This window comes from Molossus molossus, unplaced genomic scaffold (genome assembly GCF_014108415.1).
Source record: "Molossus molossus isolate mMolMol1 unplaced genomic scaffold, mMolMol1.p scaffold_m16_p_19, whole genome shotgun sequence".
NCBI lineage: Eukaryota > Metazoa > Chordata > Mammalia > Chiroptera > Molossidae > Molossus > Molossus molossus.
Window position 1 is genome coordinate 30,045,303 of NW_023425354.1, and position 16,509 is coordinate 30,061,811.

Genomic DNA, 16,509 nt, shown 5'->3' on the forward strand with positions numbered 1-16,509 from the left:
ACACATAGAAAAAAAAGATCGCAAATCACTATTTGTCACGAGTGAATGGAAATGAGTGTACATCAACATTTTTATTTATTTGAAAATGAGCACCCATTTTCCTATAAAAGATAACCAAGAAGACAGTTTTTCCCCCCAAGAAATTTATCTTTAAGAATAGAAAGTGTTTTTATTATCTCCTTGATATTGAGAATAATACAGTTGTGTAGGATCCTTCCCCAAATTATTCTTTTCTCAAAAAGGACAGCTGGAGCCTGGCCAGTGTGGCTCAGTGGATCGAGCATCGTTCCATGGACTGAGAGGTCCCGGTTCCATTCCAGGTCAGGGCACATGCCTGGGTTGAGGGCTCAATCTCTACTAGGGGCCATGCAGGAGTCAGATGGTTAATGTTTCTCTTTCACATCGATGTTTCTCTCTCTCTATCCCTTCTTTTCACTCTAAAAAATCAATGAAAACATAAAAAATTATAGCTAGAAAGAAACCTTTGTTTCTGTCTTGCCACTGATAATTTTCGATGTCTTTTCTTCAATGGACTGAATCCTTGATGAAAGGACTTTTCCACGCTGATCTATCTCTTCAACCACCGTCTTTACCAGCGTGGTTTTGGATAATTCTAGGAATAAAACATAAGTGAATACACATATTCAACATAAAAGATTACATGACAAAGAATTCAACTGCTGGTTGTAATATAATATATTATGTACATTTTTGGTGAGGACCTAAATATAGATTTATAACAGTTTGGAATAATTTTATCCATTCAAAATAATATTTTAAGTTCCAAGCTAAGCACCTTTGTTTAAATACAGACTGCTGTCATACTGTAAGATTGTATGATTGTCATCAACACAAAAGTATTTACTGCAATAGAAATTAAACTAGATTGTATTACCTTTTGATGAATTCCCTGAGCTTCCTGATCCAAAGCCCTTTGATTTGGAGCATGAACTGTAAAAAAACAAAAACAAAACAAAACAAAATTATTTTTTAATATTTCTGTTTATTATTTGAGAAATGTATTGAGTCCACAGGTGAACATGAACTCAAGTGAACTTAGTATGCCAAAAACAAATCTTAGTGTTTTATAAAGGAAAAAATACATTTTTTTGGTCAGGAGCTGAATGTGATTAAATGTTATCTAAAGAGAGGATATAAAACAACCTAGTTTCCATTTGGTTTTTTAAACCCACAAATTTAAAACTCAAGATACACACACACACACACATATATATATTTTACATATTTAACATGGGGGTTTGTGCAGAGAATGTTTATTTCAGGGCAGCAGTGATATTAGGAATGAGCTGAAAGATGGATAAAACCTGGAGGGTGGAGAATCTTAAAATCCACAGTGATTAACATGAATGACAAATGGGGGCTTCTGCAGGGACGACTGGGGTCATCCAAGGCAGATGAGGAAGAGGGTGTGGTGTACAGAATATGGAGGAGATGACTGCAGAGGCAAGAGCTGAACATGCTCTTTTGCTGTGGAAATAAACAAGAAAAGGCTTGGAGGTACGGAAGGTGAATGGACAGTGTGTGGTTGTGGTTTCAGGCAGGTAAAAAGGGGTTTTCAAATGGTGTTAATTACTTTATTTAAAAAAACAAAATGTTTTTATTGACTTGAGAGAGAGAGAGAGAGAGAGAGAGTAATATCGACATCAATTGGCTGCCTCCTGCAGGCGCCTGGGGCATGTGCCCTGACTGGGAATAGAACCCATGACCTCTTGGTGCTTGGGTCTGTGCTCAACTATTGACTCATACTGGCCAGGTGACATTACTTACTTTCCATTTCCATCTATCAGGCGGCAGTAGGTCTCAATTTCTTTTTCCAGGTGGACCTTGATGTCCAGGAGCTGCTCGTACTCGAGTTTCTGGCCCTCGGTCTCAGTTCTGACCTGGTGCAGCTGCTCCTCCAGGGCCCGGATCTGAGCCTGGATCTGGGCCAGCTGCCCACAGTAGTTGCCTTCTGTCTCGGACAAGGAGCACTCCAGGGAGTATTTCTGAAGACATAAAAGATGTCAGAGCAAAGGACGAAGCTACTTTGAGGGCTATGTAGACCAGTGTTTCCCAGCAAAAGGCAGTACTGCTCCTTGGGTGAGTTTTGGAAATTTGTGGGGCTTGTCACAATAAAATGGGAGGTGGAGAGGAAGGGGAAGTGACGCGTTAACTGGAGGTGGGGGAGGGGTAGGCATACTAGATGACCTGACTTGAGCCGAATGAACTTTTTACCCTAAAACTTTTGACTGTTTCATTGGACATTCATGATGTTTAGGTAATATTTCCTATCATGATCAACTTATTGATCATAGTAGGAAATTAAAACACTTCGGGGGGCTAACTCAATAAGAAATAAATATTGGAAATCTTATATTTTGGAAATACATATTTATTTTTGGATTGCCTGTTGTTTTTCAATTTCATTCTGCTACTGTCCCCAGAGATCTACCCCACCTCTGTGATGTGTTTCTTTTTCTAATCTGTCTTCGATTTTCTAATGTCAATCAAAGGCCTTTTCTTTTTTTTTTCCTCCTCACCCGAGGACATTTTTTCATATTTTGTTCAGACAGAGTGGGAGGGAGAGAGAGGGAGAGAGAGAGAGAGAAACATTGACGTGAAAGGGACACATCGAGTGGCTGCCACCCACACGACCAACCAGGGCCGGGGACAAACTGCAACTGAGGTACGTGCCCTTAGCGGGAACCGAACCCGGGTCTCTCTGGACCGCAGGCTGACGCTCCAACTGCTGAGCCAAACCGTCAAAGGCCTTTTCTTAAGCTGAGATTGAAATAATGCCTTAACAAGGATGAGATCTCAAGACGAGATGCATATTTAATAACACAGTGCAGGCCATTATTTCAACACTACTTTTATGAATATTATACCTCCTCATTTCTACTTCCATAGTCTGTAATTTGTCTTGTCATGTGATCCCTACTTTAATTAAAGTAATTTTCCTCTTCCCTTATCATATATAAATACATCTGGGTGCTTATTATTCCTCCTGACATTAGTTATTATCCAAGTGTCCACCCCCACTCCACTCTTTCATTTTCCTTTTCTTCTTGTGTGGAGTAACTCCTGACTGTTTAAAAGAAAACTTATTTATCAAAGAAACATATACGCCTCTGTCTCTTTCATTACATACTCTAGGGTAGTTGGACCCAAGTATTTACCCGTTAAACACATTTTATTTATTTATTATTATTTTTAAATATGTTCTTATTGATTTTTTAGAGAGGGAGGAAGGGAGAGAGAGATAGAAACATCAATGTGAGCAACATCGATTGGCTGCCTCCTGCTCGCCCCCTACTGGGGATCAAGCTGGGAAACCCTGGCATATGCCCTGACCTGGAATCAAACTGGGACCTCTCAGTCCATGAGATGATGCTCAGTCCACTGAGCAACACCAGCCGGGTTAAACACGTTTTATTTTAAAATACATTTATTTCTCCTTTTAATTGCAGTTATGGCATTGCACTGGTTTTAAATTTTTTGTGTGTGTATTGCTAAACATATTACCTATTGACTTCATTTTAAGATTATAAAGGAGAAGTTATAAAATATCTGTAGAAGTGGAAGGTGATCAGGTAGTAATGGGGAGGGTGAGGCAAGAGGTGGCGAGGTGTCAATGGGGTATGTGCTTGGCTATTCAAAATTTTGTGATGATGTGTCCTCATATGCTATTGCATTTTAAGGTTGTTAACAGTCTCTTAAATCAGAGGGGACAGAATTGTTGTCCCATAGCCTTCTGCTCTGAATGCTGGCTTGTCGATGTGGAAGGACACGATAAACTTGGAAGTTGGTGTACTACAGGAAGCATGTGAAACCTTTGTCCATTTAGACATCTCCCAACTTACACATGATTTGTGTGCTAAACTACAAAAGATTGTGTTTAGAATTCATCTATGATAATAGGATCTCAGGTATGAAAGTTAGGTTCTATGCCCCCACATTCTATAATTCATTTATGTTGTATGTTAAAAAGTTTTTTTGTTTTTGTTTTTATTGTGGATTATTTCATGAACCCAAACTATAGTACTATACTGGCTGCATAGAATCTAACTACTTTCTAACATCATTGTTTCTGTGTAAAAAAATGCTTAAATTCTGATCTGGGAACTCAGGAATTTATTTCCTACAGCATAGCTCAAAAAATGAAAGGGGGGATTGGTATTCAGGGTACAGCAGCAGGAACAAGTCCTCAGGGTTCTAGTTGTAGGAAAGAAGGGAACGGGGAAGAGAGGAGAACTCCAGGAGCTCAAAGTGGCCAGGAGGGTCTCGGGTACCAGCCACCAGTGGTGACAAAGGTGAAAAGAGGGGCATGCTGGATAAGTTGGGGTTAATCAGTGGTAAAATAAGTCTCCAATCTATATACTACATGATGAGAAAGCACTGTTCCTTTTTAGGGTGGCTAAATCAAAATTACCTTCCTGTTGTTTTGAATCATCTTTTTTTCTCTTGGCTTATTGCACTCATTTGTGGCTCTTTGTTTGTGTTACAATCTGGTGTCCTCAGGGGATGTGAAACTTCTGATGGTGACAGGGAAACCCTGGGACACATGTGTGCCATAATTCTCAAGATCAAGTCTTGAGTCCTGCCAACTGACACTCCAGAAGGGAAGCTGGTTTTAGTGCTGGCTTGTCTGCAGGGACCTCTGTCCTGGACACCTGGTGAGGAGGAGGCTGACCGTGCTCATACAGAATCAGAGATGTACCCTCCTTTCCTCTGCCTGATGAAAAGCACAATGTGGCTTTTAATAGGCTTCCATCAGTACTAGGGGATGCCGATGACACCAGCGGTGCCTTGCATGGTCGCCCGATGCAAGCCTGCCACTTAATTTTCAGGCGGAGCAAGACTGCCGGCGGCTTGCTGTGCAGGGCTGGCATGAGCTCCGCGAGGAAGGAGCCATAGAAGGAAAGGGACATGGAGCACCCGCCGGGAAAGAGGTCCCCGGTGACCTCAGGCAGGAAGAAAGCTGTCTGTCTCCTTTCTGGGTGTCTGTCTGTCCTGCTCTCTCCTGACGTACCTGTAGCTACAGCTCTCCCAGGGCAAACGGAAGGGTTTCGGATAGACCTGTCGGAATCGCGGAATCCTGGCCGACCTGCGCTGTCACCTACCATCGCCAGGAGGGACTGCAGCTCGATCTCCAGCGACTGCAGACTGCGCTTCAAGTCGGTCAGCTCGCTCCTGGCCGAGGTGGCCGCGCCCGCGTCGTCGCAGATCTGCTGCTGCAGGGTGGCGCTCTGGAAGGCCGGGGAAAGGGGTTACCCGGGCCTGGACCCTCCGGGGTGTCGGCCGGACTGGCGGGGGTCCTCACCTTCTCGTTGAACCAGGCCTCCGCGTCCCGGCGGTTCTGCTCCGCAAGGTCTTCGTACTCGGCGCGCATGTTGTTGAGCAGCAGCGTGAGGTCCACGCCGGGCGCCGCGTTCATCTCCACGCTCACGTGGCCGCCCGCGGCGCACTGCAGAGCCTGCATCTCCTGGGGCGGGGGGGGGGGGGGGGCGACTTTAGGGGCCCGGCGACCCCTGCAGCCTGCGGTTCCAGGAGACTTTCCCCAAGTGTTGCTTTATGCCTCGAGGGCTGTGGTTGAAATTACAGTGTCTAATTCAAGGCATACGATTTTTTTTTTTATTCCTCACCGGAGGATATTTTTCCACTTATTATCAGATAAGTGGGAGGGAGGGAGGGAGAGAGAGACAAACTTCGATGTGATAGAGCCACACGGATTGGTTGCCTCCTGCCCGACCCTACCAGGGCAGGGGACAGACTGCAACCGAGGTATGCGCCCTTCACTGGAATGGAACCCACGGCGAGCCCGCGCTCCAACCGCTGAGCCAAACTGGCCAGGGTAAGATTTTTTTGTTTGTTTTCGGTTTTTTATTCTCACTCGAGGACATTTTTGCATTTATCTTCAGATAGAGTGGGAGGAAGAGAGAGAGAGAAACAGTGATGTGGGAGAGACAAATTGACTGGTTGCCTCCCACATGACCCTGACCAAGGCCAGGGACCCAACAGCAAGCAGGTACATGCCCTTGACTGGAACCAAACCTGCCACTCTTTGGTCCCGGACCCATACTCTAACTACTGAGCCAAACCGCCAGGGCCTGAACTTAGTTCTTTAGGTAGCTGTCCTTTTTCATTAATAGTTGCTATTGATGGATTGCTATCTCTGCTTTCTTAAATCGTCTTTTTATGACATTAAGACCAGTGGCTTTCCAGTGTCCACCAAGAGCAGAAGATTTACAGTGCCCAAGGAGACCACTGATAACTTTAGTTATTTCCAAATTTTGGGGGTTTCATGTGAAGAAAAATTCTTCTTGTTATCAAAGCTTAAAAATTGAATTGCTTGGGCCCTGGGCAGGTAATCAGTTGGTTAGAGCATCGTCCCGATATGCCAACATTTCTGGTTCACTTCCTAGTCAGGGCACATATAAGAATCAACAAATGAGTGCATAAATAAGTGGAACAACAAACCAATCTCTCGCTCTGAAAATCAATAAATAAAAATGAAAAGAAAAAGAAAATTGAATTGCTTGATGTTCTCCTAGGGACATTGGTCATTGGTGAGTGTGGTAAAGATGACACTCTCGGGGGTGTCGAGATGTGAGTGGCTCTTTGTTCCTACCCTCAGTGCATTCAGAGTCACCTACTTTTGGTTTGTGTCTTTATGGGGGACGATGAATCCTGCTGTGATCCTGACTTGACCCTAACGGCCCACAGCTGTCTGAGCTGCTGTGGTTGCTATTTCTTCTCTTCTGGGACTGTTTCTTTTCCTGATGTCACACTCTCTGCAATGCTGGGTCTGTTTTTCACTCTCCTGCTCCCCCTCCGGTGGCCTGATTGTTCCAAATCCCTGCTCTGGGACACTCTCTCCTCTGCCTGTTTCTCTTTTATTTTAAGTTTTTCCTTTTGAATCACTCTTTCTCTTTCCCTGTCTCATAATTCTCTCCTTTGCGGCAAGTAGTTTTGGTGTTTTAGCCATTTCTACCCAATGTTGGGCATGTCTGTCATAGGCTGTTTTCTGAAAAATTGTCGTCTATGGTTTTGGAGACTTTTGTAATTGCTTTTGGGATAATAACTTTTTTCGGTGGTGGGGATGGGGTTGAAGCTGCCTGGTGGTATGTGTCAAACAATGGGGTTATTAATGAGCAGCGTTAACATTAAAGTAAACCCGAGCTCATTCAGTAGAGAAAACCCTGACATCTTTTCCTAATCTGGGAGGTCTTTTGTGAGAAGACTGACTTCAATATAAGCCTATGTGAATAATAGAAAGAATGTAGTGGAAAGATAGTTGCATTAACACAAAAGTAATGCAGTATTTTCAGAAGAATAGAATATTGTATCAGTCTAGAAAATGGAAGGATACAGATCAAATTACTAACATTTATTGCCATGTGGGATGGGATTAGCAGGGCAGAGTGGGAGAAATGAAATTTTTTCTTTATATGCCTTGGCCTTGAATTATTATAATGAGCATGAATTACTATTATAATTCAATTGTCCCCTGTAAGTATTTAAAATGTACAGAATTGTGATGTGAGTAGAAGTAGCGCTTTTCCTACCTCCTCGTGGTTCTTCTTGAGGTACGTCATCTCTTCGCTCAGGGATTCATACTGCAGTTCCTGGTCAGTCCTGCACAGCGTCAGTTCATCAAGAACTCGCCGGAGCCCGTTGATGTCGGCCTCTGTGTTTTGGTGAAGGGTGAGCTCAGTTTCATACCTTGAGAGGCATTAAGTGAATATCAGCATAAGTGAGGCTACTTCAAGAGATGGAACAGTAAAACCTCAATTGCTTTTAATTGACAGTTAGAAATTGAATTAAGACTCTAAATACTATAAAAGTATACACTCCTTTCACCTATTCTATGCAGAATAATCTGCAGATATTTAATCACACAAATCCCAATGGTATATCACAATGAAATAAAACATATCATTTTAGAATTTTATCTTAGTTAATATTTTTACTTAGTTAACACATATTTATAAACATCTTTGTTCTTGCAACTATTCTAGACAGGCATAGAAATACAATGATATTTGTCCCAACAATGTAATAAATATGTATAAATTATGAGTGTAGCTGATTGAAATACTATCACATGCTTTGTATCATATTATTGTATTATAACAGGCATTACTTCCTTTAATCTCTTAGGTTGCACTTTATTCTAGTGGGGATGAAATTATTTTATTTAACAAACTTTTCCTAGAGCGTGATTATTTTCTGTCACTTACTTTAGCCGGAAATCATCAGCAGCCAGCCTGGCATTATCAATCTGCAGAATGACGCCAGCGTTAGCAGTAGTGGAAGAGATAATCTAGAAGAAATCAAAAGGGAGAACATAACAAATAAGTCGCTTTTATAATTTATTATTTCAGAAGATAAGACATGTTACACAATTAAGCTTTTACATAAAAATCTGACTACCTTAAGTAACAACCAAATTGTTTAAAATTTAATTTTTAAAAATTTCAGGTATGGTTTACTTTTTCTCATATACTCATATAACTTTCGAACATATTACTTTCTTATCAATGGACATACTTCAAAATAAACAATAATGAAATTATTAACATTTAAACTACATTGAAATTCATGAATCAAAGTTTTTTTTGACTAACAGGAAGAATTTTTAACAAAATAAATAATAAATAAATGCTATGTAAATAACAGATAACAGTCACGAAGCATTTCCTGTTGTAGTTCTGTCTTTTGCAAGGTAATTCTTAGTTTTAAATACTTTGAATAGTTCCACATTTGTGACTTCTCACCTTATTCTTAAGATCTTCGATTGTTAGGTGATATCTACTGTAGTCACGGTCAAGTCCACGGCAAGATCCAGGACCATATTTTTCATACCAGCCCTTGATTTTTCTCTCTAGGTCAGCATTGGCCTCCTCCAGAGCACGCACATTTTCCAGGTAGGATGCCAAGCGGTCATTAAGATTCTGCATGGTCACCTTCTCATTCCCAGAGAGGAGTCCCCCTTCACTTCCAGCAAAGCTGGCACAAGCAGCATTTCCAAAGGCACCACCAGCATGGTTCCCACCGGGAACACTGCCCAAGCTTCCTCCCAAGGCGCAGGAAAATCCACTTCCAGCAACAGAGCTGCCACATGCATTGCCGCCTGCAAAGCCTACGCCTCCACCGGATGGTCGGACAGGTCCTGTTCCAGACCGCAAGCAAACCCGCCTGGACCCACTAGAAAATCGGAGAGACATGGTAGTATGAGAAACGTTCACCTTGTCTGTGGATAGCTGAAACTTCACAGGAGCACAGAATACTGTGCACTGAAGGTTTCTTTGGGCTTTTATACACAATGATTGAGATGTTTCTATTTGAGTTATGCGTGCCAAAAAAAAAAAAAATGGCATCATTTAGATTAACATGAAATTATGTATAATTGGATGATTTAAAAAAAAATTAATGTCTAACATCCCTGGCTGTTGCTTCAGGGTGTTTGTTATCTTAAATATAATAGGGTTCATTCTATATTAAGTTCATTATTTTAACTTCTAATTTTGAGTGAGTAATCCTTTACTTTCATCTTGACCCTAGGAATATATACCATCATTGTCTGGCACAGGATATTATAAAGTTTTGAAAGTTAAGTAAGACTGTAATAGGGTACCATCAGCTACAGCAGAGTCTTAATCACCAGAGAGGTATATAAAAAACTATTAACAACAGAAACACATATTTTATCCTACCAGAGCAAAAAAAGAAAAAGTGTTATTTAAAAAAATATGATCCTGGTAACTTCTCTGGTCTTACCAGGATTAGAACATCTACTAATTACCTTGAACAATAACATAAACATTGACTAATTCTTTTTTTTTTTTTTTATCCTCACCTGAGGACATTTTTCCATTTTTTGTTCAGGTAGAGTGGGAGGGAGAGAGAGGAACAGAGAGAGAGAGAGAAACATCGATGTGAAAGGAACACATCGAGTGGCTGCCACCCGCACAACCGACCAGGGCCGGGGACAAACTGCAACCAAGGTACGCGCCCTTAGCGGGAACCGAACCCGGGTCTCTCAGGACCGCAGGCCGACACTCTAACCGCTGAGCCAAACCGGCCAGGGCAACATTGACTAATTCTTTATTTAACCTGTATAGATATTGTGTCTGGTGTTCAATGCTAAATGTAAAAATGAAGACATGGTGTTAAATAAATGCAGAGATGAAGAGATATGGTTACAACTTAAAAAGATATGTTTTTATTGATTTTCCTAGAGAGAGAGATAGCAACATCAATGAGAGAGACACGCATCGATTGGCTGCCTCCTGCACACCCCCAATGGGGATTGAGCCCGCAACCCGGGCATGTGACCTGGGAATCGAACCAGTGACCTCTTTGTCCATGAGTTGGCGCTCAACCACTGAGCCACACCAGCTGAGTTTAGATAATTGTTAAAATGTGAATGAAAAAGTTTCTACCTGATAAGTTTGTTGAGACACTAAGGGAGATCATGCTTAGCACAGTGTCTGGCAAATGAAAACCTGTCAATGAAGGGCAGATGTTATTATTGTTGTTGTTATTGTGTTACACACTGGGTGTGTGTGTGGTGGAGTCTGGAGAGGTCAAGCTGAGAAAAAAGGTGAGGTGAGCAAGAAGTGACCTGACAAGCCTTCTCTTGAAGCAGAGACGAGGAGGGCGGAGGTGAAGCAGGTGGAGGGGTAGGAGGGACTTGGTTGGACTTGACCAGTTTCAGGTTCTGTGGTCAAGTCAGGTGTAAAGTTGTCTTGTCACCAGGGCAGTCAGGGTGTCTCCTGGAACTGTGTTGCACAGCAGGCTGAAGACTGGTCAGCTGGTACTAGTCAACAGCATCAACATGGCCTGTACATGCAACTTCTGGGCACAGCTGTAAGATCTTTTCATTGCTGCAAAGTGCCTTAGATTTCACCTAATTCAGCCCCCTTATTTGGCAGATGAGACGACCGAGACCCAGAAACGTTAAACAGTTTTCTCAGAGGCACCAGGCACTTGCCAGGTGAAGACTTGGCGTGTGTTCAAGATGACCTTGAGATTCTGGCACGATGAGCATATTTTAGATATACTCTAAATGAACCATGCCAATGCATATACCTACTTTATATATATACCCACTTTATATATTAGCATCAATAGTATTTACATGTCGTTTAAATGGTAAAAATTATTCTTTTGTTATTGAATTATTGAATCGCAATATTAAAGAATTAGAATATTAAAATATGTAAGGAATTATACATTTCTTTGGTGCCGGATTATTAACTGTAAATAATAATCAGACAAATTATTGATGTAATGTGTCTACATCCTGCATATGTAAAGAAGCTACTTCAAAAAAAAACACCCCAAAACCTGAGACAAAAAAGGCATAAGTTTAAGTAAGTGGTTTCTCCTTTTCAGTCAACATCACCAGGCAATCCCACGTTAACCACACTTGCCCCTGCCCTTCTGTTTCCACCAGGGGGCAGTGCTCACCTTCAAATGGATGTTGCTTAGGTTCTGAATCTCTGTTTTAGCCTTAACTAGAGATTACTAGAAGCTTGATCAGAAGCAACCTCAATATTGATCTTTTCAAGATGCCAGAGCACAAAGACAAGATTTCCTTGCATTTATATGGTGCTTTACAGCTTCCAAAAATGATTCTTGTGTGTTATTTCATTTGAACCTTACAATTAATCTGGGAATCAGGAAGAAAGGTTTCTTTCCTCTGATGTTTCTTATAACAACTTACGTGTTTTTATAAAACTCATAATAACATAAAGGACATTTTAAGGAGTACTTACTATGCATTGTACTAGTAGTAGGGAATACAAAGGGGGAAGAAAATAGTTGCCTCCCAAGCTCTTTGTGAATAATGTTGCTGTAAACATGGCCCCAACTTCAATTCTTTTGGACCCAGAAGTGCTATTGTTAAATCATATGGTAATTCTATTTTTAATATTTTTGAGGAAACATCATACTGTTTTCCATAGCAGCTGTACCATTTTACATTCCCACCAACTGGGAACAAGAGTTTCAATTTCTTCACATCCTTGCCAATACTTGCTATTTTCTATTTTTTGTTATTTTTAAATGGAATTTATTGGGGTGACATTGGTTAATAAAATTATCTAGTTTTCAGGCTACAATTCTATAATACATCATCTGTATATTGTCTTGTGTGTTCACCCCCGTAAGCCAAGTCTTCCTATTTTGTTGATAGTAGTTATCCTAATGTTTGACTGGCATTTCCCTAATGATTGTGATGTTGAACATCTTTTCACGTGCTTTTTGGAAATAACCAACTTGCTTTTATTTTTACAACAACTCTTGTTCAATCTATCGAGATGCCTTTTGGTACCATTTTGTTTTCTAGTCTTACCATCAAATTTCTTACTTGACAAAACCTTACAGAACCTGTAAAGATCAAAACTTTTAACGAGAGTTCTTCTTCCAAAGAGGTCATTAGTTTGGTCATAGTCAGCTAGTCTTTGAAGCATCAAAATGCTTTTGAGGCATTTCTCCTGATGTAACTTATTCTGAATAGGGAAAGTGAATTAAAGACTTAAGTGTGTGATGTTTTTCCTTGTTAAAATCCCGAAAGACAAAGCTGTTTCCAGAACACTACTCAAATCCTTCCTTTTCCAAGGTCACATCCAATATTTATACCAATTAACAATAATTCCTTCCTTTTCTAACTGGCATTGGGCTACAAAGATCTCTTAGTGCTGAGACGTGATGGTGTTGGGTTTTTATCTAGAGACACTGAGAATCAATGTAACGACTCAGAGTCCTTCTTTCTTTGACATGGCTTTCTGTGGGACAACTAATTCAAAAGTATCCTTAAAAAAAAGAGAAAGAAACATCCTTATACCTGTTTTTGAGACTGATTCATTTCTTTTGGGATAACTTTGTTTCTCTTTATCACACAGTGACACAGCTTGGACAGGTGACCATGATCAGGGTGACCACAGCTGCGGGTTTAGGGATGGCCAACTATCTCAGACCTTTGGGGCAATCATCGAGTCCTCCTCACTTATTTTCACAAACCTCTTGCTATATATCATTGGGCATCAGGTTCACAGGACTAGTTTAGTCATATCCTTTGTAACACACGCTCACCAGTATTGCTGCTGTTTGGAATTTAGTTTTGCAGTCAGGATAGCAACCTAACCGTCCTCTCCGCTGCCCGGCAAACCACATTAATGATCACCTCCTCTAACACCGTATTGTGATGCTCACATTCATCTTTGGGAAAAATCGGTTATTTAACAAATAAGCCTATTCTTTTGAAGACGACCATAATACTGTTCCTTCAGTACCTGCTCGATAGTGGACATTTTTCTAAGGGCTTTATAGGTATTAACTCATTTTATCCCCATGATATTCTCATATGAGGTAATTATTATCCCTATTGTATAGAAAAGAAAGCTGAGACTCAGAAGAGTTTAAGTAACTTGTCCAAAAGTTCTATGACCTGTAGATACCAGTGCCAGAATATGAAGTCCAGGAATCATGATATTGAAATGCATGCTTATAACCATAAAAATAGTTATTTCCCTAATTCCCACTCTCAAGATGCAATCTGGGTGGTAAATATTGGATGGACCTTATTTAGTTAAGCTCACTCAAGCTATTCTCCCTATAAAGCTGACTATAACAAAGGTACTTCTCCACGCCCAAAGTATCAAGTCATCATGAACATCAAAGTCAGGGTGCAAAGCTTTAAGGCCTATAACAGCTTAAGGCAAAACCTTTGGAGCAACAAGCTTTCGCTGTTTAGTAGGATTCCACATGAGTGCCCCAAATTGGCTCTGCTAGTCCCATTGGACACTGTCCTGTTTAAATAGCAGATCTCTGTAATAACTTTAGAATCTGTAAGGACATTTACAGGATTTTTTGATTAGTAACTACATGATAAATCTAAGTAATAGAAATAGTGACCTGTACAGTTAAAACTTTTTTTTTGGTTAATCCTCACCCAGGGATATTTTCCCATTATTTTAGATGGAGTGAAAGGGAGGAGGGGGGAGAGAGACACATCGATTGGCTGCTTTCCACATAACCCTGACCGGGGCTGGGGATTGAACCTGCAACACAGGTGTGTGCCCTTGACCGGGAATCGAACCTGAGACCCTTTGGTCCATGGGCTGATACTCTAACTGCTGAGCTAAACTGGCCAGGGCAACATTATTTTATTTTACTGTAATACCAATGTCCTTGTTAAATAAAATTGTCTGTGTAGACAGACTGTCTTTATTAAACTGTAGTTTCAGAGTACAGTCAAAAAGTAGTGTTTTTTTGTTTTTGTTTTATTGAGATATAATTGACATACAGCACTGTATAAAGTGTACAGCATAATTATTTGACATATGTATATTACATTATAATTACCACAATAAGTTTAGTTAATATCCATCAAGAAAGTTCTTTATTAGAGAGAATTTACTTTCTAAATTCTAAAAATTGGTTTTAGATAAAGAGATAGAGATAGATACATCAATTCATTGTCCCACTCATTCACCTGTTGATTCTTCCTGTATGTGCCCTGATTGAAGATCAAACTTGAAACTTTGGAGTATCAGGATGATGCTCTAACCAACTGAGCTACCCAGCCAGGGTTTATCAGAGATAATTTAATATAAATACTTGTTTAAGGAGATATTGGAAGATTGAAAGGGTAAGACAACAGGACCACCACGATTCAGACCTTTCAGGAATGAAGGTTTGGCTCACCACCAAATCAGTTAAAGAACTCCGACCAGCTGAGATCCTGGCTTATGAATGGGTAGAAGAAGAGACAAAGCTTAGTAACAAACAACTATCTTGTAGTAACATATTTGTATTTGTCTCAAGTCAGTATTGTTGAATATGAGAACACTTATCTCTTTAGAATAAGGGGAATGGTCATCTCAGATAATGAACAATACTCTAGGTCCCAAAGACTTGGTTAACTTGGTTAGATAATAAATATTTAAAATATAGCATTTTTGAACAGCAGTCAATATATACACAATACTTGCTCTAAGAGTCCTTACCCATGAACAGGTGGCATGTTGGGACTCAACAGTGAATCTTGGAAGACTGCCCCCTCACCCCCAAAGAGTGGCTGGTTCATACATAACAGGACATATGGACTAAGGTGGAGAGTCTATGAACAATGGTAATATTTGGTGCCAGGCAGGTCATGGAAATTTGACGATAGGGCATTTTATTCACATTGAAATAGGGCTTCAGTCAGAAATTTGGGGTACAGAGGGTAGGGTTTGTTTACCCAGCAGGAGTCCCAAGCAAATGGCTTGGGGACCAGGGCTCAGGTCCTGGGGAAAACAAGCCCAAATCAGGAAGGATACTGAGGAATGCTACTTGGTAGACATGGGTAACCCAGGAACCCACCAGTGAATGTAAGTAGTCTTAGGGGCATAGTATAACTCCATCCCTCACCCACCCCATGTACTAGCAGAGTATGATGTAATATATTTGGGTTCTTATTGGCTTAGATGTGGCGATGGGGTTGACCCTACAATTACTAGATTTTTAGTACTGATCACCAGGCAGGCAAAAACCTGGAGTTGTCCTTTTGGTCAAATTACCATCACCATGGCTTGACAGTGCTTCTCCTGTTCATCTGATACACACCACGTACTTTTTTTTTTTTTTTTTTATCCTCACCAGAGGACATTTTTGCATCTTTTGTTCAGACAGAGCGGGAGGGAGAGGAAGAGAGAGAGAGAGAGAAACATCGATGTGAAGGGACACATCGAGTGGTCGCCACCCGCACGACCAACCAGGGCCGGGGACAAACTGCAACCGAGGTACGTGCCCTTAGCGGGAACCGAACCCGGGTCTCTCTGGACCGCAGGCCGACGCTCTAACCGCTGAGCCAAACCGGCGAGGGCCACACCACATACTTTTGTTTGATATGATTTCACTGTGCTAGAAAACAGTGGAAAATATCTCTTATGCCACATAGCAATTGGGCAGAAGTAGTACAGTAATGGGAAGAAAATGTTGGAAGGTAAGTGTAAGAAGTCAAGTAATCATAAAATGTGAAATTTCCAATTAACTTTATTTTTGGGGTCTTAGTTGAGATATTTCAGAATTCCCAGACTTAAAATAATTTGAAGAGAGAGAACTGGAGCTTTCTACATATTGTGTTTCTTTAAGAAACAATAAAATTGGAGACTCATGGACATTTTACTCACTGAGGTTACTGACCTTGGTTCAACATACCCACAAGATTAAAAAATCTACTCAGAGATATATGCATATATGCATAACCAATGGCCATAGACATCAGGTGGGGGAAAGCAGGAGGGGGTGTGGGAGTGGGGGGGGGGGTCAATGGGGAAAAAAGGGAGCCATCACTAATACTTTCAACAATAAAAAAAATGTACTCAGAGAAATCATGACAATAATTGTCTTCGAAATTTATGTATAAATCAATCTTCAAGTGCTATAGTGTACTAATGTTTAAGGTTAAAAATATTATCTAATTTAAATAAAGACCATTCTGACCAAGTAAAA

At 40.8% G+C, this 16,509-nt stretch overlaps 1 protein-coding gene across 1 annotated transcript; it reads right to left on the reverse strand.

Moving 5' to 3' along the window:
• Window positions 1-470: 470 nt before the first annotated feature.
• KRT28 (keratin 28) lies at window positions 471-9,230 on the reverse strand. Its single transcript, XM_036268588.1, has 8 exons — window positions 8,781-9,230; window positions 8,244-8,326; window positions 7,569-7,725; window positions 5,324-5,485; window positions 5,124-5,249; window positions 1,789-2,006; window positions 896-951; window positions 471-613 (listed from the first exon to the last, which is right to left on the reverse strand). The coding sequence occupies exons 1-8, from the start codon at window positions 9,228-9,230 to the stop codon at window positions 471-473; spliced, it is 1,395 nt and encodes a 464-aa protein (XP_036124481.1).
• Window positions 9,231-16,509: the final 7,279 nt, after the last annotated feature.